We start from the raw sequence: 27,413 nt of genomic DNA, 5'->3' as shown, positions 1-27,413 counted from the left end.
ATCCTTTCTTCTAATTTCACCGAAGGTTATTTTATCTTTTCTGTATGATAAGTCAGTCCTTCCAACGATCATCTCGTTTTCGATTTCTTCATGTTTTTCTGCTGCCATTTCGCCTTGGCTGTCCTGCGCTTCCTGTTTATTTCATTCCGAAGGGATTTATATTGCTGTATTCCTGTCCTTCCCTGAGAAGTTTTGTCCTTCCTTCTTTCGTCGATCAATTGAATTATGTCTTCTTTTACCGAAGGTTTCGTCGCAGTTATCTTCCTTGTACTTACGTACACCAGGTGTGACTTCCCTTTTTGTAGATGTCCACTCCTCTTCAACTGAACTGCTTATTCTGGTATTCCATATCGCAGTATCCGCACCTTCAAACGCGTCTCATCATTCCTAAGCTCTTCAATACCCCACTTGCTCCCGCACTGACTCTTCCGGATGATTCTCTTAAAATTCAGTCTACTCTTCATCATTAATAAATCGTGATTTGAGTCTACACCTGCTCCTGGGTACGTCTTACAATCTAACATCTGATTTAGAAATCTGTGTGTGACCATGATGTAAGGCAGTTGGCATTTTCCCGTGCCTCTAAATTTTTTCCAGGTGTACCTCCTGCTCTTGTGATTATTGATAATCGCTCTTACCATCTGCAATTTATTGCAGAACGCAGTTAGTCCTTCTCGTCTCCCATTCCTACTGCCAAGCTCATATTCTCCAGTTAACCTTTCTTCTCTTCCTTCGTCTACAACAGCCGTCGAATCTGCCATGATTTTGAGATTTTCATCTCCTGTTAGATACTGAATTGCCCGTTCAGTATCCTCATATAATTTCTCTATCTCGTCACGTACGAATTGCAAATATACTCGGAATGATAGAAAACGCAAGTTACAGGGAGTCTCGCGACCAAACAAATCCGGAAAGCTTAAAAGGTTCAGTTCCGAGTGGATGCAAGAGTAACGCAGTGTCGAAAAGGAAATGAAAAAACGGCGCAAAGCGATTACGCAGCTGCTCCCTCCAGCACACAGCGGCTTGTGACAGTCCAGTCTTGTGGTTTACCTCTCCTGTAACCATTTTACAACTCTGTGTAACCGTTGTATTAAGGAGGTGGATAATTAAATTACATATTAATGCTAAACACTTGTTATGATTATATCCCGATATTTCCACGGAAACTTAAGGCGCAAAGCCGACCTGCGCACATGGAAATTTTTGTATGAAATAAAGGCTTCTTCAATTTCTTCTGCATTATAGACGGCTATGATGTAACTCTGTGCGTCAATAACCGTGGCAAACGACAAAATATTTGTACTGATTAATATTTGGCACGGTTCGGAATCAGTGACTCTATTAAATTTCTGTTTGTTATTCGTCGTCATGGCTATTCGAATGACGCACACTTGATGAAAAGAAACTGAAAAAAAGTCTGACGTTTACTCATAGAAAGATTGAAAGCTAGATGAAAACTGTATCTACATATTTAATCTTCAAGCAGCTGTACAGTGCATGTCGTAGAGTGCAACGTATCAGTCTTCTAGATTTTCTGTTCCATTTCATATACGTATTGAGCGAAAATTATTTTTATCTATATGCCTTTCTATTTACTTACTCCTACGATCCCTAAGCGTGCCGTACTATGGTCCAGCATAATAGTCGTACATTCTTTGAATACAGTTTCTCTGAATTTACTCGACACTATTTCGCAAGTACGAAGTCGTCTTTCTTCCAAGGATTCCCATCTATCCTCTCCGGAGCATTTCTATTACCATTTCGTATAGGCAAAACAGAGATGTTACGATCCTATGAGCGTATCTCTGAATTTGTTCGATGTCTGTTGTCGTACTCAGTTGAGAACGACTCAGGACACTGCAAGCATGCCTTAGAATTGGTCGCACTTAAGTCATTTTGTATGTGGTTTCCTTTACAGATTCATTGCACTTTAACAGAACACTACCAACAAGTCTAAGTATTCCGTCAGCCTAACCTAATACTGGTTTGACATTATTTTCCCATTACATGTTTCTTAGTAGTCAACCGCCTTACCTGAGTGGGCAGTGTAGTGGCTGTCATGCAGAGGGGCCGACTTCGATTCCCGGCTCTTGGTAGAAGGATTGGTACGGGGTCCTCTAGCCTCATAATGCAAAATTAGGAGCTATTCGACCGAATAATAGCGGCTCCACGGTGTGGAAAGGCTGAAAAACGGCCGGGAGAGCGGTGTGTTGGCCACATGCCCTCCATAGCGCTTCCGCATGACGCTACGAGGCATAGGATGACATGGCGGCCGGTAGACATCCCTTGGGCTTCCACGGCCTGGCGAGGAGCTCTCTTTTAACATGTTTCTTAGTACTTATCTGTGAAATAATATTGTAAACAAACAAACGTGATTTTGGCAAGAAAAATGTCTACAACACTTGATATATGTGTTTACTAGCCGACAAATCCGGCATTGTTCGGATATTAATTTTGCCAAATTTCTATTAGAAATGAGTTCTTATACATACTCCTGCAGTAGATTTAGTGAGAGATGGCCCCGAACAGTTTCTATACTGTACACTGGACGCAGCTGCTTCGCGATTTTGTAAACGTTTCTATGGCAACGCTTCTTCGAGGTTGTATAGACGGCTATTGGTTTCGTCCACAGTCGTTTGCGCTTCGCGGTTGAAAGCTGTCAAATGCGCTGCCAGGTATCAGGGATTTCCTGAAGTTGACTCGACTGCGGGAGTGTCTTAGTAGTGAAGAATAACTGAATTAAAACTTCATGCGTGATGCGGCGGTTTTGCACACATCTCAGTACTTACGACGTAATATGTCCTGAACCAGTGTGGTACCATGATATACTTTCGTAGGCTCATTTAGCGGCATTCGTGGATACCGTCTGCGGAATTATTGCGAATACAATTAGCAGCACCGAAGTTATATGTTTAAACGTCATGCATGATGCAGTACCTTTTCACATATTTCATTGTTTATGACGTCATATCTCCTGAAATAATATGGATAGGTGGTTCTTACCCCACAGCGACTGTTGCCTGACAGTAAGGTATATGTGGTTGAAATCGGTTCAGTGATTTAGAAGAACATGTGGAAAACGTACGTGCACACACACACACACACACACACACACACACACACACATCCATTTATATGAAGTGTATGGATTTATTGCGCCGTTTCGACTAGTGGCTTCATGAAATCAAAATCTGACAACCGGCGTAAAAATAAATAGATACATACATACAGTGATCTAAATGCTTTTGTTTACAAATATTGAACTGATACAGGACATTTATTTCGTTTATTAGTAAAGCAAATCAGACACATCGATACATTCACGACTTTGACAATAGCGTGTATGTTTGGTGGTTCTGCTTCGGTGTGAGGCTATACATCTACATCTACATGGATACTCTGCAAATCACATTTAAGTTCCTGCAGAGGGTTCATCGAACCACCTCCACATTTCTCTATTATTCCAATCTCGTATAGCGCACGGAAAGAATGAACACCTATATCTTTCCGTACGAGCTCTGATTTCCCTTATTTTATCGTGGTGATTGTTCCTCCCTATGTAGGTCTGTGTCAACAAAATGTTTTCGCATTTTGAGGAGAAAGTTGCTGATTGGAATTTCGTGAGAAGATTCCGTCGCAATGAAAAACGGCTTTCTTTTAATGGTTTCCAGTCCAAATCCTGTATCATTTCTGTGACACTCTGTCCCATATTTCGGGATAATACAAAACGTGCTGCCTTTCTTTGAACTTTTTCGATGTACTCCGTCAGTCCTATCTGGTACGGACAGTATAACTGTTTCCGTGTTACTTTGTTATTTTTTATTTTACTTGTAACCGACCAATCGGCCGTGAAGAGACTGTCGTCAGGCAGTATTGCTAGTGTGTGTGTGTGTGTGTGTGTGTGTGTGTGTGTGTGCGCGCGCGTGTGGGTGTGCTTTGTATGCGTCGTGGTTGGAACGACCGCAGTGGCTGGCGAGTCAGTGTCGGCTTTTGGGCTTACATTGTGCGGACCGGGTCACGCAGACGAGGACAATGGGGTTAATTTGCTTTGTCAACGCAGCGGTCAGGGGAACCAGGCCGCACCGGCTGTTTCTGGACAAGTTGTGTCGCTTCCTTGTCAGTATGAGCAAACAGCCACTCGCAGAAGCGACCGGTAATTAAGACCAATGAGCACGAATAAAGCGCATATCACTGCTGGCATGCTGTGTGATGGGGCGTCCGCTACGGGAAAAATGAGACAAAAAGTGTATGTATTTTTATTATGAACAAAAAATCTTACGTCGATAGCTACTATATCATTTGCATGTCGTAGTTATTTCTTTGGTCTGCTGCCATGGATAACAAACTTGCATCTGCATCCACTGGTGCATAAGCACATTAGACAACAATTTATTCAATTACAGGGCACACCACGCTGAAAAGGTATAATACTATCTTGTAGCCTTAATAACGGCCTCAATTAGATGCAGAGGAGTGTTTGCGATTTTCTTCAGATATATCCAATCCAGCCGAAGGTTCTCATTGATCATTAGATCTCATAGAATTAACAAATTGCGGATATGTTGTCTTCTACGTTTCTCTTCTTTCGTAATAGTTGGAAGACGTATGTTCTGATAAAAAACAGTGATTATTCCCATAATTAGTGGCAATTAAGCCCTGAAGTCTTCAAATTATGCAGAAAGTGTAGTTCTTTTGCCCCACCCCAGAAAATAATTTGGACTCGCTATCTGAGTCATAAAGTTCAGTAGAAACAGTTGCACTCATAAGCACTTTCATAATACAGCGCAACTACTTGCATATTACACAATGAATAATTATTCCCTGAACAGTAATCCAAAATTGGACATGTATTATCTTTTTGCAGATAGCGTCCAGCTATGCGATGGCGATATTTCCTCTATACTCAAATTGATGCTTTTTCAGTACAAAAGACTATTAAACCATCAGAGCTAAAATTTAATTCATCAATATCATTTTTACGTAACATCACAGTAGAGCGCGGGATTAATCCACACGGTCTTTGGCGAATAGCTGTAGGTGAAACAGTACCCATCGACCTACCTTGTGAGTACCTGAAACCTGATAGGATGGAAAGAACAACAGTTTATTATCAGTGTGTCGCGTCTACAATTCGATATGTGATTGTCGATGCATCAGAAAATACATGTTTCATGAGGCGAATCCACAGTTCATCACGAGATGGCTCCCGTGAAGCTTGGCACGACCTAGCGTTTGATACGGAGAATGGCAAGGATAGATATCGAAATAAATCCGTAGAAAGTAGATTGATGAGCAGTTGTATTACAACTGAACACAAAGAAAAGATTTTACAAGCTCTCATGGAGACGTAAACTTACAAGTATACGATTGAGATAAATGAGCAGCAATCGACACATAAAGTTCTTATCTCACTATTTTATGCTCCACGAGAGGGTAACAGCTTTGAACTGTGGATTTACAGCCCGACGAAGTGAAAAGGTAATGTGCGATGTTATAATCAGCTTCTATTGAATGAAATGTGGGAAACCTGCGAGTTTCCGTCTTACAATGCGCAAGCACACGGCGGCATCCCTGCACTAGGAATAATCACGATCAAGAGATGGTGATGTAACCTCACCACTTTAACTGAGCTTCAACAAGGCAAATAAATTGAAATTGTATCACTCAATTCTATATTCATTGTAGAAACTTCACAACAGGACTGACCTACGCCAGAAAAAGGCAGTCTTCTCTGCATACACGGCTGCAAGACTTCCTTCCAACAGGTACCCGGAGCTGAACATAAACTGAAATGGCGAATACTCTTTCAAACGAGAAGGAACTCATGCCCCGCAACCCGCGAACAATTGTCGTTTGTCCAAAACAAATGACTCCCTAAGGATTTAAAGCTGCTCAGTGTAAAGAGGTACTGCACTGCTCACACTGATCGAAACTGACTGCAACAACTCACTTAAAGTATTGCAAAGATAAGTATCGCGATGTAATAGAAATGGTTCAAATGGCTCTGAGCACTATGGGACTTAACTTCTAAGGTCATCAGTCCCCTAGAACTTAGAACTACTTAAACCTAACTAACCTAAGGACATCACACACATCCATGCCGGAGGCAGGATTCGAATCTGCGACCGTAGCGGTCGCGCGGTTCCAGACTGCAGCGCCAGAATCCCTCGGCCACTCCGGTCGGCGATGTAATAGAAGCAAAATACAATAGTAAGAAGTAAAAGTGCTGAATCATCGTCCTAAATATTTTGTATCTGATTAAGATAGGACACTTTAGCGGATTACTCTAGGTGATGTAGAAATGCCAAGTGTTTGTCAGATCTCCAACGTATGCGTACAGCAACATTTGGTTTTGGATAACAGTGAATTTGGCAACATGGTTAATGATCACAGTTGCCTGAATGAGAGACCTCTAGTCATGGTCAGAAAACACCCCAAAATTGGCAAAACCATTCCAACCCGAACTACACCATCCGCACACCATGGTTTAAATGCGTTACTGAGCCGACGGTGCACTTGACATCTTGCCTAACTTGAAAAGCGGCAAAATCCAGACACGTCGGTCGGCAGTAGACGTTTCCTGCCGGCCACTCTCTAGTTTTGACACAATGAAGAAATGCAAATTTATGTAACATTGTTAGTAATGGCCTTTTGCGGGGTTCGCAGTTACAAATGTCCATTGAAAGTAGTTCCTCACAACATTTGCTGGGCAAATGATTGAGAAATTACAGTGGATACTGATGTGCAGTCGTTCTTCCCTTGCACCATTTGAGAATGAAACAAAATGTGGCCAATTATTGAAGGAAAGGGCTCGGGTTTGCAGTTTATTGTCAATGTTAAAATACCGAGATTTTTTGGTAAGTGTCATACGCATCATCTTCTGGCGAAGCCTACGCGGGTGCTGCGATATTTATACCAGCGGTGTGGCCAGAGGGGTGAGGTTGCAATGGTGGGGGTAGGAGGTGCGCTGTTCCCATCTCTGTGTAGGCATTCCGGCAGCGACTTGAGAGATGGACAGCGCTGGCCGCGCCCTTTTCGTTTCGCTGCTGACGCGGATTCCATGCCGCCCTGTGGCGAGAAGAAAGTGGTCAGAGACCGTCCAAAACAAGAAGTGGAGCAAATCAGGAGGGAAACCTGCACGCTCATCGACAAGGCCCGACTTCCGGTGGTGAAAACGACTGCAGAAGAACGGGTGGCTACTCTATCACTCAGAGAGGATGTTTACATAATGATTCTTCCTGTTGTATCACCACCAGACACCACACTTGCTAGGTGGTACCCTTTAAATCGGCCGCGGTCCGTTAGTATACGTCTGACCCGCGTGTCGCAACTATCAGTGATTGCAGACCGAGCGCCGCCACACGGCAGGTCTAGTCTAGAGAGACTCCCTAGCACTCGCCCAGTTGTACAGCCGACTTTGCTAGCGATGGTTCACTGACTATATACGCTCTCATTTGCCGAGACGACAGTTTAGCATAGCCTTCAGCTACGTCATTTCCTACGACCTAGCAAGGCGCCATATTCAGTTACTATGCTGAACAGATAATATTGTGACTCATGTACCGTCAAGAGCGACGTTCATCATTAATGGATTAAAGTTAAGTATGAAACTAATTACGTCCGCTTTCTGAATTCTAATTCCTTATCATGTTCCAGACCTCACGTCAGTATAGTTCTTCCCTCCTCCCGCCAGCCTACGTGAGCTAAAAAGCGTGCATTTCGGCCTCCTCTAGTAACACGGTGTTGGCTCTTCAGCCAACACAACACTTCCAGCAGACGAATGGAATGCAACAGTGCTGATACGCACCGACGATTATCGTCATAAACTAACCTCGCTGCTACATGGTCCGACTTACAGGAAACTCAACAATCAACTATGCTCAACGATGATCAGGAAAGCCGTCGCTATGGTGAAGGACTGGGATATGCCACTGGGCAGAAAGAAGCAGCTGTATGCCAGGGCACCAGCGATACCACGTCTTTACGAACCCCTGAAAATCCAGAAGGGAGGGTTGGACGCCTCCTCGGCTAGTGCTCGATGCTATCAATTCGCACAATTACGAACTGGCCAAATATCTGGTGAAACTTCGGAAACCCCTTGTGGTATACTGTAGTCATCGTACCTAAGGACGAGAAATTACGAAGAGATGACCTTCTCGTGGGTTTCGACTTTCCATCTCTATTTACGAAAGTACTTCTGCAAGACTCCTTAGTGCTGCTGTCTCAACATTTCGAGCCATATAGTGTTCAATTCTTTGAGCATGCTGTGCTGACCACCTACTTCAGGAGAAGTGGAGAGATTTTATGAACACGTCGATGAAGTGGCCCTGAAATCCCCACTACCTCCAGGGATCGCAGGTCTCTACCTGGAACACTTTGAGGAGATGGCCCTCCAAACTGCTCACCAGAAACACAAGCACTTGTACCCCTGTGTCGACGATACTTTTGTGGTATTGGAGCCCGGCAGACAAACACTGGATGAGTTCATGGGCCACCTTAACAGCGTCCATCAGAACATTTCTTTCACTACGGAAATAGAGGAGAATGGTTGTGTCCCTTTCCTGGACATATTAGTAAGGATAACGGCAGATGGTACTCTACGCCATTCAGTACAGGAAGAACTAACACTTGGTCACGTACCTGTATACACTACACCGGCAGACAACACTGTCCATCCTGGTACATAGGGCGCGTGTCACCTGCGACAAAGAAAATCTCCCAGACAAAATACAACACTTGAAGGAAGTATTCCGCAAAACTGGGTAGACTGAAGTGCAGGCAGAGTCGTAGGACATTGAAGAAAAGCCACGATACTGGAAACCAGGAAGAGGAAGAAGGAAAGAGGATCGCTCTCCTTCCGTACTTGGGACCGCTTGCAGGCAAAATTACGAAGGTACTTGAAAAATCCACCGAGGACGAAAGAGTGGCTTTGCGAAACAGCCACTAAAACTACCTGGAACATGCCGCATAGCCTGATAATGCGGCGAATAATGCGCTGGGCAAAGACGGCGCTGTATTTCCTAATGCTGCGAGGAGTATATCAGGCAAGTGCAACTGGCAGAGAGAGAGAAATCGGTGGTAGTAGGGTATCGTATCGAGGCAGACCGCACCTTTGACTTTGAGAGTATAAAGGTGCTTTGCCGGGCAATCGGCCATTGGGACAGCATCATAAAGGGGTCCATTGAAATACGGTTTCACGAGAATGTGGTCAACAAAGAGGAAGGGTTCCATTGAAACGCGGATTCACGAGAATTTGGTCAATAAAGACGAAGGATACCAACTAAATGTGGCGTGCAGCCTTGCGCTAGCGGCAATACGACGACATCATGGCCAGCACGCTTTAGTTCGCAAGACGCAACCGAAATACCCACAGGGGTGCAAACGGCGCACTCGCTACCCCCACCACTGCAGCCTCCCTGCCTTCCCCGCCCACCAACTAGACAGTACCTGGCCATCGTAGCCAGATGGAGGAGGGACCACAATTAGTATAAAGACTGTAGCATGCGCTCATCTCAACACTTCTCCAGTAGATAAATAGTGTGATACTCGTCGAAACGTCGTGATATTTTAGCAATGCCACTTCGCTGAAAACCCGAAAACTTTTCAGCACCTCTCTGCTCTGGGAGAGCCCACATCCACAGAAAGGGGTAAATGATAATGCTACAAAAATGACCACCCCCACACACCGTAAGATGACTTGTGGAATATAGATGTAGATGTTGAGATAGATGTGAAGTCAAATATTTTCGTCCTTTTTGTTTCTAGGCCTTTTTCCGCTGTTAAACACGTAATGGATGTTATACCAGTGAACCCCCCATTCATTAAAAATCGAACTACCACGTGTAGAACAACTTCATATATCTAACTACTTTACAAATGAGTTAATGTGTTAAATATTTCACGTGAGGCACTAAGCGAAAAAAAAGTGTAGAAAAGGTTGGAAAATGTGCTGTAAGTTTTTTCTTCTAATAATTTCCGGGTATGCAGCCGGATCCCGTCGACATTCTGCCACGATATTTCGGCCCAGAGACGTCCGGCCATCATCAGGTGAGTACACAACTACTGAAGAGCCCAGGTGCAGTCGCGGTATTTATGCCGAATCTCGCGCATGTGAAATGTACTGGCAACCTACAGCGCATGCGTCAGGTGTTGACATGCGCAGCATAGCCGAGTTGTACGTGCTGCCCTCGGTGGTGGAAATAAAGGTTCATCTAATCATTGAGTATCGAATGACATTGTCGATTCCGCTGTGATTGTATAATTTTAATAACAGGATTCCAATTTTTATCCAGCTGAAAGCCGTTGTCACGATTTATAAGATTATTGGCAAGACGTATTTCCACTGATTCCTTGATTACGGAATCCCAAAAACCGGAAACCGGGGATAAAATTTTTGTTACATTGTATTCCATTGAATGTCCCAAAGAAATACAGTGCTCTGCTACTGCCGATTTTGACGGTTGCCGCAGGCGGGTGTATCCACCACCGAGGGCAGCACGTACAACTCGGCTATGCTGCGCATGTCAACACCTGACGCATGCGCTGTAGGTTGCCAGTACATTTCACATGCGCGAGATTCGGCATAAATACCGCGACTGCACCTGGGCTCTTCAGTAGTTGTGTACTCACCTGATGATGGCCGGACGTCTCTGGGACGAAATATCGTGGCAGAATGTCGACGGGATCCGGCTGCATACCCGGAGATTATTAGAAGAAGAAATACGCCGGGAAAATTTCAGAAGTGCTGCAAGTTATTTGGAAGTTGCAAAATGCTCTCATGATAAAACACTGGATGAACATAGTCTGAGTAATTTGCAGTACATTTTAGGAAAAGACTGAGTTTTCATGCACCTTCATATTTATAATAACATATCTGCTGAATTACGTGTCGTACAGTCATTTAAGTCTGTGGGTACATTCAGCGATGTACACTAACGAGCCACCACTGCTTAATAGCTTGTTTGTCCATATTTGGAACGAAATAAATCTCTGTAGGCACTATGGGACTTAATATCTGGGGTTATCAGCCCCTAGACTTAGAACTACTTAAACCTAACTAACCTAAGGACATCACACACATCCATGCCCGAGGCAGGATTCGAACCTGAAACCGTAGCAGCAGCGCGGTTCCGGACTTCACGCCTAGAACTGCTCTGCCACGGCGGCCGGCGAAATAAATCACTGATTCTCCGTATCGTTGATCCGACAGTTTGTTGTACGTTTGTGGAGGTACGTCGAATTAGATGTCTAAGCACAGGTCGAGCAATTAGCATAAACAGCCGGCCGTGGATCTGCGTATGCGGTGATGGAACCCGATAGCGACATAGATGGATTCAATATGACTTACATCAGGCGGATTTAGTCGCCGAGACATCAACGTGAACTCACTATAATGCTCCTCAAATCACTGTAGCATGATTCTGGCTCCGAGACATGGAGAATTATACTGCTGAAATATGATACCGCCATCTGGAAAGACATCAAGCATGAAGAGATGCAGGTGAATCGCAGCTGTCAGCGTATCTTCGACTACTACTACAAGTCGCACGCAAGCGCAGAAGAATGTCTCCCATAGTACAATGCAGCTCCCAAAAGCCTGTGTCCGTGGCGCTTTGCACGTTTAGAGCCGTAGTACACCTCGATAATAACTTTCGTGAAGAGTCCATTGACCCAGTGCAGCAGAAATGTGATTCACCCAAAGAGCCAATACGTTTTCATCTATCGACGGTCGAATTCCGATGGTCCCCTATCCATTGTAATCGTAATTGTCGATGTGGTTGGGTCAACATTTGAACACACAGGGGTAGACTGCAGAGGGACTCCATGTTCAACAGCGCACGACGAACGGTGTGCTCCGAAACACTTGCGCACCAGCATTGTGCTCTTTCGGCAGAGATGCCACAGATCACCGTGTATCCTACTTTACAGAGCATACAAGCATCCGATGTCCGCATTCTGTGAAAAGTCGTGGACGTCCAACCGTTTGGAGCCTAGGAATGGTTTCATTGACCTTCTACGTCATTCCGTAGATGCTCACGACAGTAGCACTCGAACATTCGACCAAGTTCGCCGTTTTCGAGATACTCGTTCAAAGGCTCTGTGTAATAATACCTTGCCCTTTGCCAAAGTCGCTTATCTCAATGGATTTCCTCATTTTCCACCCATATCGTCGCTACGGAGATCCCCCGTCCGTGACTTCTGCGCTTACAATACTTTTGTTACCGCGTCACGTTGCCTGCAAAGCCACCAGGCAGTATCCAACGCCGCGCTGGGCAGTGGCCGTAAATGTTTAGCTGCTCAGTGCATCTCTCTATTTTACATTCGTGATCTCCTCGGGAGGTATGAGTAGGAGGAAGCAATATATTCCATACCTCATCCAGAAACGCACCCTCTCGAAACCTGGCGAGCAAGCTACACCGCGATTCAGAGCGCCTCTCTTGCAGAGTCTGCCACTTGAGTTTGTTAAACATCTCCGTAACCATCAACTGGTAGTAAAATATGCTCTACATCCTCGGTGAAGATTGGATTTCGGAATTTGCTGAGCAGCCTCTTCTGTTTAGCGCGTCATCTATCTGCAAGTGTGTCCCACTTCAAACTTTCTATGAAATTTGAACGCTCTCGCCATAGCTAAATGTACCACTAACGAATCTTGCCGCTCGTCTTTGGACTTCCTCATTTTCTTGAGTCAGACACAAGTGGTAAGGGTCCCATACAGACGAACAATACTCTATGACTGGACGAACTAACGTATTGTAAGCTATTTCCTTCGTTGAAGGACTGCATCGCTTCAGGATTCTACCAATAAAGCGCGATCTACATCTACATTTATACTCCGCAAGCCACCCAACGGTGTGTGGCGGAGGGCACTTTACGTGCCACTGTCATTATCTCCCTTTTCTGTTCCAGTCGCGTATGGTTCGCGGGAAGAACGACTGTCTGAAAGCCTCCGTGCGCGCTCTGATCTCTCTATTTTACATTCGTGATCACCTCGGGAGGTATGAGTAGGAGGAAGCAATATATTCCATACCTCATCCAGAAACGCACCCTCTCGAAAACTGGCGAGCAAGCTACACCGCGATTCAGAGCGCCTCTCTTGCAGAGTCTGCCACTTGAGTTTGTTAAACATCTCCGTAACGCTATCACGGTTACCAAATAACCCTGTGACGAAACGCGCCGCTCTTCTTTGGATCTTCTCTATCTCCCCCGTCAACCCGATCTGGTACGGATCCCACACTGATGAGCAATACTCAAGTATAGGTCGAACGAGTGTTTTGAAAGCCACTTCCTTTTTTGGACTACATTTTCTAAGGACTCTCCCAATGAATCTCAACCGGGTTCCCGCCTTAGCAACAATTAATTTTACATGTTCATTCCACTTCAAATCGTTCCGCACGCATACTCCCAGATATTTTACAGAAGTAACTGCTACCAGTGTTTGTTCCGCTATCATATAATCATACAATAAAGGATCCTTCTTTCTATGTATTCGCAATACATTACATTTGTCTATGTTAAGGGTCAGTTGCCACTCCCTGCACCAAGTGCCTATCCGCTGCAGATCTTCCTGCATTTCGCTACAGTTTTCTAATGCTGCAACTTCTCTGTATACTACTGCATCATCCGCGAAAAGCCGCATGGAACTTCCGACACTATCTACTAGGTCATTTACATATATTGTGAAAAGCAATGGTCCCTTAACACTCCCCTGTGGCACACCAGAGGTTACTTTAACGTCTGTAAACGTCTCTCCATTGATAACAACATACTGCGTTCTGTTTGCTAAAAACTCTTCAATCCAGCCACACAGCTGGTCTGATATTCCGTAGGCTCTTACTTTGTTTATCAGACGACAGTGCGGAACTGTATCGAACGCCTTCCGGAAGTCAAGAAAAATAGCATCTACCTGGGGGCCTGTATCTAATATTTTCTGGGTCTCATGAACAAATAAAGCGAGTTGGGTCTCACACGATCGCTGTTTCCGGAATCCATGTTGATTCCTACAGAGTAGATTCTGGGTTTCCAAAAACGACATGATACGTGAGCAAAAAACATGTTCTAAAATTCTACAACAGATCGACTTCAGAGATGTAGGTCTATAGTTTTGCGCATCTGCTCGGCGACCCTTCTTGAAGACTTCGTTATTTGTTATCCGGCTTCAAATTTGACGTTAACGTTATCAAATGACTTAGAATTGCTGTGACAGATTCTTGCCAGTATCAATATTGATATATCGTGAAGATTCTACATTCCTGGAGTGATTGAACTGTCTGTTTACATAATTAAGTTTGTACGGAATCGTCAGTGTGCGAGTCTTTCTCGCGCCTGAGCTATTTTTACTGTAGACACTTTGGACAGTCCGCATTGATACGACAGGAAATGGGTGATTTCATGGGAACGTTCGAAGACGGTAGCTTCTCGGCCATTCTGTTACGTCAGCACCTCGACCTGCCTTGCTGCATTGATTCCATGAAACCGACTGGAACCAATACGCTATTTCACTGCCATGGCTTACGTAAGCGAAGCGGAGCAACGTGATTGCTTGCGTCCACTTCTACACCATCTACAGCGCTTCAAAGTGACCAACGTGCTCTTTTAACGGAGACTAATATTTTATCCAGTGAGCTCTCATATATTATGCAAAATAGCACACAGGACATGACAGACGCCACATCAAACTATAGTTTAGTGATTTTCGGTTCTGTTCCATTCGCGTATTGAGAGTAAAATGACTTTATATGCCTTATGTTCTCATAATCCAGTAATGAAATACGCCGTGGGCTCAGCAGAATGGTTGCTGTCTGCTATCTCGTATCTACATTTGTAACTATACTTAGCAAATCACCGTACATTGCACGACAGAGTGTGCGTCCCACTTTATCTTCTATGAGGGCTACTCTGACCCATTATAGTCCTAACAATGTGTTTCTAATTTATTCGTTTTCTTCTATTATGTATAGCCATACGAACTCCAAACTCTAGAGCAGTAGTATACAATTTGCCCTAATACCGTCTTGTATGCGGTGTTTTTTCAGTTCCCTTGTCTCTTTTAATTAAATCGTTTTCCATGTGCTTCAATTCTGCTGATATTACGTGGTCTTCTTGGATCCTATAGCATTTTTGTATTAATCTTAAATATTGAAACAGTTAAACAAGTTCCACAATTTTACCATTAATTTCGTAATGGAAAACTTTGATCTTGTCGACATTATTTTCATTTATACACATGAATTGACATACGGCGGAGAGAACAGTGTGCTGACCACATGCCCTTCCATAACCGTATCCAGTGGGCTGAGGATGACAAGGCGGCCGGTCGGTACTTTTGGGCCTTTATGTCCTGTTTGGGCATGATATGAAAGTTTTGTCTAAATATTTTTGAATTTCCTTATGAACTGCCAGCCAAAGATTCACGCTGTTTTTCGCTCGAAGGATCCTGATTTGACTTCAGAACAGCTAAAAAGGAAAGAAAATGGCCTATTCCGTTTCATGAGGAAAACGCTGAAGTTGCTTGGTGGTGGAGTAATACCGTCGTAGTTGAGAGGCGATCACATGCCTCTTAGTACTCCGTCGAATGACATGTTGGACTAACAGAAAGGAAGCAGCTGGGCCGGCCGAAGTGGCCGTGCGGTTAAAGGCGCTGCAGTCTGGAACAGCAAGGCCACTACGGTCGCAGGTTCGAATCCTGCCTCGGGCATGGATGTTTGTGATGTCCTTAGGTTAGTTAGGTTTAACTAGTTCTAAGTTCTAGGGGACTAATGACCTCAGCAGTTGAGTCCCATAGTGCTCAGAGCCATTTGAACCATTTTTTGAAGCAGCTGGTCGAAAACTCTATGTTCTGTAAGACAACAGCATCACGGAGTTTTATTACGTTCCATGCAACAGAGTACATGACAAACAAATGAAACCTGCGAAACACCGGTACACACATTAGCTAAACATGTAAGAGTTTGTTGAATGCATGCGACACATCTATCTGATCACAGAGTTTAAAGTATACAGTTCATTTGGGTACTAACATTAATCTGAAGCCCGTTGTGCGCTCCAAAACCACGGACCACATTTATACTCATGGAGCGTTTCCTCAGTTTACTGTGAAAATAACTACAATATCACGATCATCTCGATTTAAAGCATTATTTCTGACATCCTTGTAAAACATTATTTATTATTTCTATTTATTTTCTAAACAGTGGCTCCGTGGTAAGGATGATAGACCACGAATCCGTAAATCATAGGTTCGATCCACAAACACTCCTACAATTTTAATCTGCCACTTATCAAGACTTTCACTTTTAGCAATGTTCGTTGATGTGAAACAATGCCAGGTTGTGCCGTGGTTCGGATCCACGTTAAAGTGCAGGTCCCTCCTATAACTGGCTTTATAACTCAGTTCAAAGGTCTGAGAAAGCCAACGATATAGAACCTCCAACAGGACGATACCTTGTAAAGCACTGTGGTATTCAAAAAAATCTCCAGCTGACATCGGCTTTACCTTATAGTGTGCTTGGCGGGCAAATTTAGTTTTCGTAACAGATTAAGAATTTAAGTTTTACAGCCGTCGCCCCTACCCTAAGAAAGAAAATTCGTTTTCCAACGTTGTATCTTCCTCTCGATCCTTTGTTTCTGGGCGAAAGAGATTAAATGAAACCTTTTCTTTAAAATGAAACTATTTTTAACAAAAAAATTAATGTGTTGTTCGGGAAATTTAGACTCAACTGAATTCTTCAAATGCAGTATAAATAAAAGTTGGAAACTGTGTCTTAAAATAAGAGCAAACATTGGTTTTTGACCCACCGTGGTTCATAGTGGTCAATTATCAAGTAAGTACTTCTAACGGATCGTATCTAGTGTTTGCCAAATATTCAGAATATTCCGAAAACCTAATATATACCTAAGTTCCTATATGAAACATTTTCGGTTCACAGTAAGAAATATCCAGAACTCTGGCGCACAATACCTTACATACAAAGACTATTCATATGAAACGATACTGGCCATGTAGGCATGTAAATACCGGATGGCTGTAATTAAACTTTCCCTGTTTAACACGTTATAACACATAAACTAATGACGGTAGGAGTACCAAACTTGGTACCATTAATGTCAAGAACATGAAGAAGAAAAATAATACAGAATTAATTCAATTGAAACACTTTTAATATGGTGTTACGGTAATCGTATCATTAGATACCGCCGGCCGGAGTGGCCGAGCGGTTAAAGGCGCTACAGTCTGGAACCGCACGACCGCTACGGTCGCAGGTTCGAATCCTGCCTCGGGCATGGATGTGTGTGATGTCCTTAGGTTAGTTAGGTTTAAGTAGTTCCAAGTTCTAGGGGACTTATGACCACAGCAGTTGAGACCCATAGTGCTCAGAGCCATTTGAACCAGCCATCATTAGATACCGGTACCTTTACTGCCAAAAAGGGGCTCAATATGGCGCCCATTAGTCTCCAGCAGAGTCTGAAAGGGCAGGATTGCATTCTGCACAGCAGAACGAAGCATGTCCGTAGGTATGCTGCCTACTTCTCTAGATATGCTGCGCAGATCAGCACATGTGTGGAAGTTCCCCCTGGTTAACGCTGTCTTGCAGGTAGATCTACAATCAGAAATCAGAGGGAGTGAGATCAGGTGATCGTGCCTGCTAAGCATTTGGAAAAGATCGGCTGATAATTCGATCGTTTCCAGATGTCTGGTGGGGCCCCATCTTGCATGAAAATTGTTGAGATCAATGCGTCTCTCTTATGTAGGGCGGGTATGACATGCTGGTGAAGCATATCGCAGTAACGCTGGCCAGTCACAGTGTTTATCTTTAATCTTTGAGCACCAATCTGTTCAAAAAAGAATGGGCCAATGATGAAAGATTATGAAAGTAGCCGTGGTACCACACCATGCAGACGGTCACCATGCAGAGGAACTTCACGCACAGTGATTGGAGGTGAAGATCCCCACGCTCAACAATTTTGTGTGTTCACCTCACCCGTCATTGAAAAATGGTCCAGGGCTAGCCCTCGCTAACTTTAATAATTGCGAGAAAGTGGAGAGCGAAGTCAACACGTCGTTGTGAGTCCTGTGGTGCAAGCTGCTGTACAATAAGCGTATTGTACGGATACGATTTGGGAATGTTTCGTAGAAGCTTCCGTACAGTGGACCACGGGCCGTTCAAGTGTCGTGACACAGCGCGCACAGTCCGACGATCGGTAATTGCGCACGGCGTTGTCTGCCGTAGCAACACCGATTTCATCAACCACCTGTGGTGCAACCGGTCGTCGGCCTCTTCCCGGAGCGGGAGAGACGCCCAGTTATCCAGTTGATTCGAATTACTTCATCGCGCTGCGTACAGCAGGTGCAGAAAGAGAACTTTTCCGTGATCCTTTCAGCCCTCGATATTCTCGAAGTACAGCTGCAGCATTACTGTTGTTTTGATAATAGAGCTTCACCAGAAATTTCCTGCTCATTTCGTCCAAGTTCCTGGTTACACGTCAACAAGTCAACTGCGACTGGCCAGGTGTGTGAGACTATGAATCACGATGACTGATCACGGCACCTGGTGCCCATAGTTGGAACTGGACGGTGGCGCTGTGACGCATGGGAATCATGCACCCCATACTCTGGATGTTATAGCTACCAAGTTTGGTACTCGTATGGTAATTATTTTCCGTGTTATAACGTGTTAAATAGGAAAGTTTTACTGTGACCACCCAGTATTAAAGGCACAGATGTACAAGGTTCCTCCGATAGGTATCGGTATATTATGAACATGAAAGTGAAAAGGGTTAAGGAAGTAGGTGGAATGGATCGAGTGTGGAATGGATCCAGTATCACACAGATTGCACATTAAACTAGCGAAGAAAGATATTGCATATAAATATAACGAAAATATCAATTGTGAGAAGGAAAGTTGCTACTCACCATATAGCGAAGGTGCTGAGTCGCAGATAGGCACAACAGAAGGACTCTCACAATTAAAGCTTTCGGCCGTTAAGGCCTTCGTCAACACTAGACACGCATAGGCGCGCACACACACACACACACACTTTCTCTCTCTCTCTCTCTCTCTCTCTCTCTCACACACGCAAACGCAACTCATACACACGACTGCAGTCTCAGGCAACTGAAACCACACTGTAGTGCTTTAACTGTGAGAGCCTTCTTGTTGTGTCTATACGCAACACAAAATCTCCGCTATATGGTTAGTAGCAACTTTCCTTCTCATAATTGTTATATTCATCCTGCATTTTCCATTGTTAACGAAAACATCACTGACGTGTAATACAACCATAAACTGATAATAATCAGACAAGTTGTGAACACTGTAATATAATACTTGTAGGACAAAATACAGTTGGTGCGTAGTGGAGTTACTGTGGTGTCACCACCAGACACTACACTTGCTAGGTGGTAGCCTTTAAATCGGCCGCGGTCCGTTAGTAAACGTCGGACCCGCGTGTCGCCACTATCAGTGATTGCAGACCGAGCGCCGCCACACGGCAGGTCTAGAGAGACTTCCTAGCACTCGCCCCAGTTGTACAGCCGACTTTGCTAGCGATGGTTCACTGACAAAATACGTTCTCATTTGCCGAGACGATAGTTAGCATAGCCTTCAGCTACGTCATTTGCTACAACCTAGCAAGGCGCCATTATCAGTTGTTATTGATATTGTGAAGAATGTACAGACAACAGCTACGTTCAACATTAATGGATTAAAGTTAAGTATTCGACCAGCTACATCCTTTTTTTCTAGTCTAACTTCCTTGTCCTGTTCCAGACCTCACGCCAGCCTGCGTGAGCTAAAACGCGTGCCTTTCGGCTTCCTCCAAACTCCGTGGGTTGGCTCCTGCCAATCCACAACAGTTCCCATTGTGAATCAGCATCGAGCTTGTATCGTGCAGTGGAAACGTAACAGTTACGTACGAATAAAAAAATCTACATCACGGACGAACCTCCATCAAATGTTGAAGCATATGTACTGCAGGTAGAATGTACGCTACTTAGATTGGCAACCTGTGTGCTACATATAAACTTCGAGAGACTATATCAACCGTAGGTATGAAGGTATATATTATTAATCCATAAAAACACAACAGGTAATGTTTTATTGGTTCCTAGCAATAACGCGCCCATCCGATCTAGGCCCAACAACTATAAATTAAGTAATCGGTAAGCCGGCCGCTGTGGCCGAGCGCTTCTAGGCGCTTCAGTCCGGAACAGCGCTGCTGCTACGGTCGTAGGTTTCAAATCCTGCCTCAGACATGGATGTGTGCGATGTCCTTAGGTTAGGTTTAAGTAGTTCTAAGTCTGAGGGACTGATGACGGCAGACGTTAAGTCCCATAGTGCTTAGAGCCATTTGAACCGTTTTTTGAAGTAAGCGGTAAACAATCTCTAACCAGTTAAATGCATAAAATAAGCAGTCATTTATGATCAGATAAAAAGAGAAGCACATTTTAAAAAAACTACGGTCCATAATCAAGTCTCAAGCTCTTCACTATGACAGGAACAAAAGGTGAAGCATTATGTTATGCAAGACAGCTTTCCTAAGCACGTACAGGAAGCTACACCTAAACATTGTCATATCGTAGAATAGGCTGCTGAAGTTATCTGAACTCTTCTTGTTCTTCAGTTCCATCTATTCATATTTCTTCTTTTTTCTGGTCTTTATACTGTATCTTCATTGGGTCGACATGTTAGGCTGGATTTAGGAATGTTTGTGGTACAGGATGAGCGGAAGCCCTTCCTGTAACTAATCCTTTCCCATGTAAGGTTACTTGCACAACAAAACATTACTGGAAACACTCACATCTATCAAAGATCTCAGAGTATATATATATAGCGATTTAAACTGGGACGAGCACATAAAAATAATGATAGGACAGGCTGCAGGCAGACTGAAATTCTGCGGAACAATAGTCAAGAATTCAGTCCATTAACGAAGAAGATAGCTTATAAAACACTTGTTCGACAGATACTTCTGCTCACTGGCCTGGGTCCCTTATCAGATACGGTTGATAAACAAGAGAAGATCCAAAGAAGAGTTTCTTCACAGCTACGTTTAGTAAGCGCAAGAGAGTCGCGCAGCTGCTCATCAAACTCAAGCGGAAGCCACTGCAAATGGTTCAAATGGCTCTGAGCACAATGGGACTTAACATCTAAGGTCATCGATCCCCTATCTAACCTAAGGACATCCATGCCCGAAACAGGATTCGAACCTGCGATCGTAGCAGTCGCGCGGTTCCGGACTAGCCGCTACAAGAGAGACATTGTGCGGCGTGGTGTAGTTTGTTGTTAAAATTCCGCGAGCGTGTTTCCTAGAAGGGTAAACCGGACGTTCATATCGCGAGAGAAAAGAAAAAAGTTGGCGACAATTAGAGAGCTTATAACTCACAAGGAAGCTTACCAACAGCCGTTCTTCCAACGCACCGTTCCCGACTGGAACAGTGAAGACGGAGCCGGCACGGAACGTGATCCTCTCGTGCACAGTCGCGCACCTTGAGGTGACTTGTGATCACGGATGAAGGTAACCAGTGCACTTGGCGCAACTTCTAGTCATCAAGTACTGTACACCACTATTTGCCACAATGAAAAATTATTCCACCTCCAGGATTCGAACCGACTAATTCCGAAACAGTGGCGCCGCACAAGAATGCACTAACGACGTCAGCTACGGAGCCTAGTACTAGGCTACTGACGCCATCACATGTAACACTTGCACTGGCGAGCTAAAATATTATGACCATCTGCTTTATAGCGTGTCGGGTTATCTTTGTAACGCAATGTATCACCGATTCTGCGTATCATCGATTCTGAAACTCGTTGGTATATTTGTGGAGCTTTATGGTACTAGGTGTCCACGCACAGGTCATGTAATTCCCGCAAATAACTGGCCGCTGATTTGCATACGTAGTGATGGCACTCGATAGCGACCCAGATGGGAATTTGGTGGCCAAGGCATTAATGTGAGTTCACTATAATACTCCTCGCACCACTGCACAGCGATTCTGACTTCGAGACGCGCAGGAGAATGTCTGCAATAGCATAATACTGCTCCCACCAGCCTTCGTCCGTGGTGTGGTGCACGTTCCGTCAGCCGTTCGCCTGGATGCCGTCGTTTGTGGAGACGACCAAGGACTTGGTGTAGCAAAAACGTGATTCGTCCGACGAGCATTGCAGTGATGTATGGTCCAACCTAGATGATCCAAAGACCACTACAATCGTAACTGACGATGTCGTTGGGCCAACACGTGAACACGAATGGTCGTCTGCTGCGAAGCCCCTTGTTCAACGATGTGCGCTGAATGGTGTGCTCCGAAACACATGTGCATCCACCAACATTTGGCTCTTTTGCCAGAGGTGCCACAGATCGCCGTATACCCTACTTTATAAGGCAGACAAGCCCACGTTGTGTGAAGAGTCGAGGACCTCCAACCATTTAGGGCCTAGTGGTAGTTTCGGTGTCCTTCAACCAGTTTCAGTAGAGGTTCATTGATTGTAGAACGTGAACATTCGACCAGCTTCGCCGTTTTTGAGGTACTCGTTCACAGGCTGCGCAAAATAATAATCTGCCCTTTGGCAAAGTCGCTTGGCTCAGAAGATTTCTCCATTCACAGAGCATAACTTCGCTAGCGTAGTCCCGCATCAGCTTCTGCTCGGCTTACATGCGTTTCTTACTGCATCAAGTGCCCGCAACACCACCACGAGGCATCCAACCTTCCAGTGCGCAAAAGTCGTAATGTCTTAGCTGATCATTGTATATGGCCTTGCATGCTGTCATCACCAATGTACCGTGCTTAACACACCTACATCTGCATCTACATGGATACTTTGCGGATCACATTTAAGTGCCTGGCAGAGAGCTTATCGAACTATCTTCACAATTCTCAACACCTGTTGCGTCTTCCACAGGAACCTGGGTGAGAACACATTCCCTGTGCTGCCGACGGCCGGGCTGGAGCGGCTGCTGGTGCTGAAGGTGTTCAACAACCCCGAGCTGCGGGAGTTCCCGCCCCCGGAGCGGTTCCCGCGCGTGCAGCGGCTGATGCTGGCCTACGCCTACCACTGCTGCGCCTTCCTGCCTCTGTTGCCACCCGACCTGCCGCCCAAGCCACCCCTCAAGGACGCCGTCATCTTCCCCGAGGATTCAGAGTTCGACATGAGCCTCTGGAACTCCAGCCTGACTGATATCTGGCCTCAGTTCCGTGAGTGCAGCACCCAGCACTAAGCACTGCAACCGCATTTGCAAAATTCCTCATCGAAACCTGAGAATATAGTCTAGTGATACAATTAGAATTCCCGTCGCTGGGAAAATAAGTATATATTGATGTACTTAAGTCATTTGCAGTTGATCATTTATGTAAGTCCCAGCGTAGTTTGTCTCTGCGTGCCGCTATAGCTCCACAACCTAACCTCGTAGTCAGCCCCTTGTGGGTTAGGTGTGGTAGCCTTCCGTCCCTCGTCCATGAAGAAGATGTCGGTTGGAATTGCATGGGTTGGTGGGTTAGTGACTAAAACATGGGAGTCAAACTTGGCATTCCATTGACAGACTCCAGTCAAGGAGCTGGGAATCGAGTGAAAAAACAACTGAAATTGGCCGAAATGTTTCTGAGTGTTAAATGTCCAAAACAGAATGTTCAGGGATGTTATAGAATATTGTGGTTCAAGGGCGCTCTACAGTGCTCCAGAGTGGTATAAAACGGTATAAAAAAAAGTTTCAAGAATCTTCTGGAACCAGAATGTTCTATAATTCTTCAGACTGTTAGAAAGTGTTATACAACATTCCACTATCCCGTTGTGGATTATAAGGGCGTATAAGACAGTGATGAGGTGCATGCACCAGGTACTTTCGGAAATCAGTTAGGGCAGATCATCTGTATGGCTTTCTTGAATGTTATCAAGTGATCTGGAATGGTCTCAAAAATCAAAAGACAAAGCGAAATCGTTTTCTCTCAGCCAGTTAAAGAATAGTTTCCTATGCTTATAGGATGCAGTCTGCAGATTGGTTTAGGCACTTGTTTCAGTTTAGTAGCCACCTTTGTATCTCATGCAACGAAACCCTTTCATTCCTCCGATTGGTATAAACTTGAGTAAACACTTAAATTACTCAAAGAAGAATATAAGGGGCGTTTTACATATTCAAAAGGGTCAGGCGTTTCGAAAGACGTTACACTGGGGTGGGGGTGGGGGTGGAAGACAGACCGACGAAAAAATCAGTATGCTTGCCCATTACCTGTAGTGACAAAGCCAGTTGAAAAATACGATTAGCACTTGACACCAGAGGCATCAACAAATGTTTGGTATCTGCAAGGACTAGACCTCAAAACCTAGAAGAGCATTTACATAAATTTCACAACATAAAAGTTCTGAGCAGCATTCGCCTAAGAGTTTCTTACTGGCAAATTACATAGGAAAGTAATTTCTTGAAAGGATACTGCATTCGTATTTTCCAGCTGAAATTACTTATTTATTGTCTTATCCTCTGTGGAATAGGGTAAACAGGTGTCCCAAAAAACTACCGACAAGCTTTGGGGTAGGTTCCTTACAATGAAACAAGAAAAGAAGTCTAGTAAACATGGGCCTTAATTGCATATATTAAGAGCTATGAGAACTTGTTCATGTTTGATACTATGAAACAGATCTCTTCCACTGCAATAACTTCGCTTTCCATATTTGGAAGGAAGTTGTATGGACCAAACCAAGGAAAAAGCAAGTCGAGTAAACATGGAGTCTAGTGAAATACATCTCTTCTACTGAACAAGTGTGCGTTTTAGAGCCCATATTTACGTTACATTTTTTTCTTGTTTTGGTACAGACTACCTCCTCCCAAAACATGGAAGGCAAAGAGTTGAAATAGAAGAGAGATATTTCATAGTATCATAGCTGAAGAATTGCTCATAGCTCTTAAGGTACGCATTTTAGAGCCCATGTTTACTAAACATTTTTTTCTTGTTTTTTGTGTAAGGAACTTGTCCCCAAAGCTTGTCAGTGTTTCTTTGGGACACGCTGTATTTTGCAGTTCTAGATAAGGTCCATGGCCAATAGCTTCTAGGGCAAATCACATGATGACTTGCTGATTGTCACTATCACATGGTCAGAATATATTGTTCTTATGCAGAAGGTTTTGCAAGCATTCAGGGAAGCAGGAGTCAGGCAAATTGAAAAAGTCAAACTCCAGGCAAGCTTAAATAAAATTTCTTAAAGATAACAGTATAAGATGCACCAGATGGAGAACTGCAAAATGATTACAATGCAAATGCTTTCATTTTTTTATCCAATATTATTTCTGTTTCGGCCATTGACCGATTACATTTAATCTTTTACATAACTCAGTCTGAGACAGTTCATGTCTGCCATCGCACTCTATACTCTAAGGAACAATAGTACATCCACTGTGTTAACATGGGACTCCTTGTATCCTGTACTTTCATATGACGTAGTTGTCTCGAAACACCAGCTTTCAATGGTTCTGCATATTTACCTGTGCCAATAAAATTTTGATTTAACGTGCCAACTATCGATCACAAGCGAGTAATAAATATTTTCTCATCTCTGATGGATGACTGACAGTTCGTTATCATACTAGAGAGGTATATTACATTGACCATCCGCATTCTGGCTTGACATTTCTTTCACAAGTGACCACACAGCTTTTATTTTGATCTGACAGTTATTCATTCTCTTGGTGTAAAGCATTGTTGTAGCCTGTCTAACGACATTCCTCAGCATTACGTAGCATTGTCTGTAGTGAAATTCTGTTACCGGGCTCTGATTGTCATTCAGATTGTGACGCAACTCCAGATTTCTTCTAAATAATATTCTAACACCATTAGTTTTCAATATCAGTTGCTTATTAGTACTGCATGATTCACTGCAATTATTTTTAATGAGAAAGAGCTATCAAAAAACGTGATAAATATTTGAAGAAATTTGTTATATTTACCCTTCAAATTGTCTGTATGCTAGACTTCTTACCTTGTTTCTCCTTCGAGATTAGCTTTAGATCTTTGCATTGCTTGTGGACCCGTATCTGTAAATCTTTTGTTCACTGTCTTGAGATATAACTGTGTTTTGATACCTTTCCCTATTGCTGTGTGTGTGTATCATGGTCTAACAGTCTGTTACTAATTTTTCTTACATAGCGGGCATGAGCTAGAAAACAACCTATGAAGATATTGTCTATAAAACGTGCTGCTGTTTCATTGAAATCTAGTTTGGAAGAATTCTCTTTGCGTCAGGCTGTATGATTCAGGTATAACCAATAAAATTCCTTTCTCTGGAGAATCATTCAGAAAGATAATTTCGAGATCCCGACACAAAATCTACTTCTTATCTTCCTTAAAAACCAAGCCTAACAGAGCGTCAGTACTGGAGAGGAAAATCGTGTAATTTGGACTGGGAAATCTGTAGTGCCCTATAATGAAACATTTTTCTTTGAAAATTCAAACTCTTCTGTACAGCCTTCAAATATTAGGTTTTACAGTGTTTTGATGTTCTCAGTATTTTAAATGAGATATTACCTTTGACATAAATGGCCACTCTTCCATTCTGCAACAAAATCCTTGCATAGAAATCACGTATGACGTACCCCTCCATACGAAGTACCCCTCCATGGGAAGCGTTACTATTTCTTCGCTACTTAAACGATGCTGTGAGATACAGTGACGTCAGTATCAAGATATATCTTTAACTGCCTTAGTATTTTGATAAAACAAGCTTACTGTCCCTTCTGATCAGCATTCGCTATTTACTGAACCGACTTGCAGCATTATAGGAACGTCCTTCGGACAGTAATAACCCTACGTGTCTTCACCCCGCAAACACTTTATCACCGGAATATGACCTTCTGTGAGCCCGAATCGACCTACTACAGCTGTTATTGACTGCCTTGGGAGAGCTCTATGTTTTCCATTTAACTACAGCTATACCGACCTTGATAAATTATTACTACATTATTCCACATTGGCTCTGCTGATACGTGTACGCGTCTGCAACCCTCGAGCATATGCATACCTATGTTGATGGCCCTTTCACTTTTATACATTCTTTTAATTACATTTTAGACGTGTCTTCCATTTTCTTTTCCTTCGGTCTAAGAATGTTCTGATGCGAACGCACACGCTATGCCCGAACTCGTACGGGACTTGGTAGATTAATCTGCCACGAGTAATGAGTATGATGGGCAAACATCTATTAGGCGCATTACAAATGTAGTGGTGTGGAAATGTTGGGAATGTGGGTCTCACGGGTAGCGTGCATGGGATAAGTCCCATGCAGGCGCACTATCCTCTGTGCCCTCGGTGGCTCAGATGGATAGAGCGTCCGCCATGTACGCGGGAGATCCCGGGTCCGAGTCCCGGTCGGGGCACACATTTTCAACATGTCCCCAATGAAGTACATCAACGCCTGTTTGCAGCTAGGGTGTCC

At 43.9% G+C, this 27,413-nt stretch overlaps 1 protein-coding gene across 1 annotated transcript in view; it reads left to right on the top strand.

Annotated features, from left to right (window-relative positions):
* The window catches only part of LOC126413133 (lutropin-choriogonadotropic hormone receptor-like), a gene marked incomplete at its 3' end in the record, with an annotated part of 673,520 nt that overhangs the window by 595,434 nt on the left and 50,673 nt on the right, over positions 1–27,413 (top strand). The window contains exon 13 of the mRNA XM_050083025.1: positions 22,899–23,191. Coding sequence (XP_049938982.1) covers positions 22,899–23,191 — 293 coding nt within the window. The remainder of the gene's footprint in view (positions 1–22,898; positions 23,192–27,413) is intronic.

This window comes from Schistocerca serialis, chromosome 7 (assembly GCF_023864345.2).
Source record: "Schistocerca serialis cubense isolate TAMUIC-IGC-003099 chromosome 7, iqSchSeri2.2, whole genome shotgun sequence".
Taxonomy (NCBI): Eukaryota; Metazoa; Arthropoda; class Insecta; order Orthoptera; family Acrididae; genus Schistocerca; species Schistocerca serialis.
The sequence above is the reverse complement of the archived record's forward strand: the minus strand, read 5'-3'. Positions and strand labels throughout refer to the sequence as shown.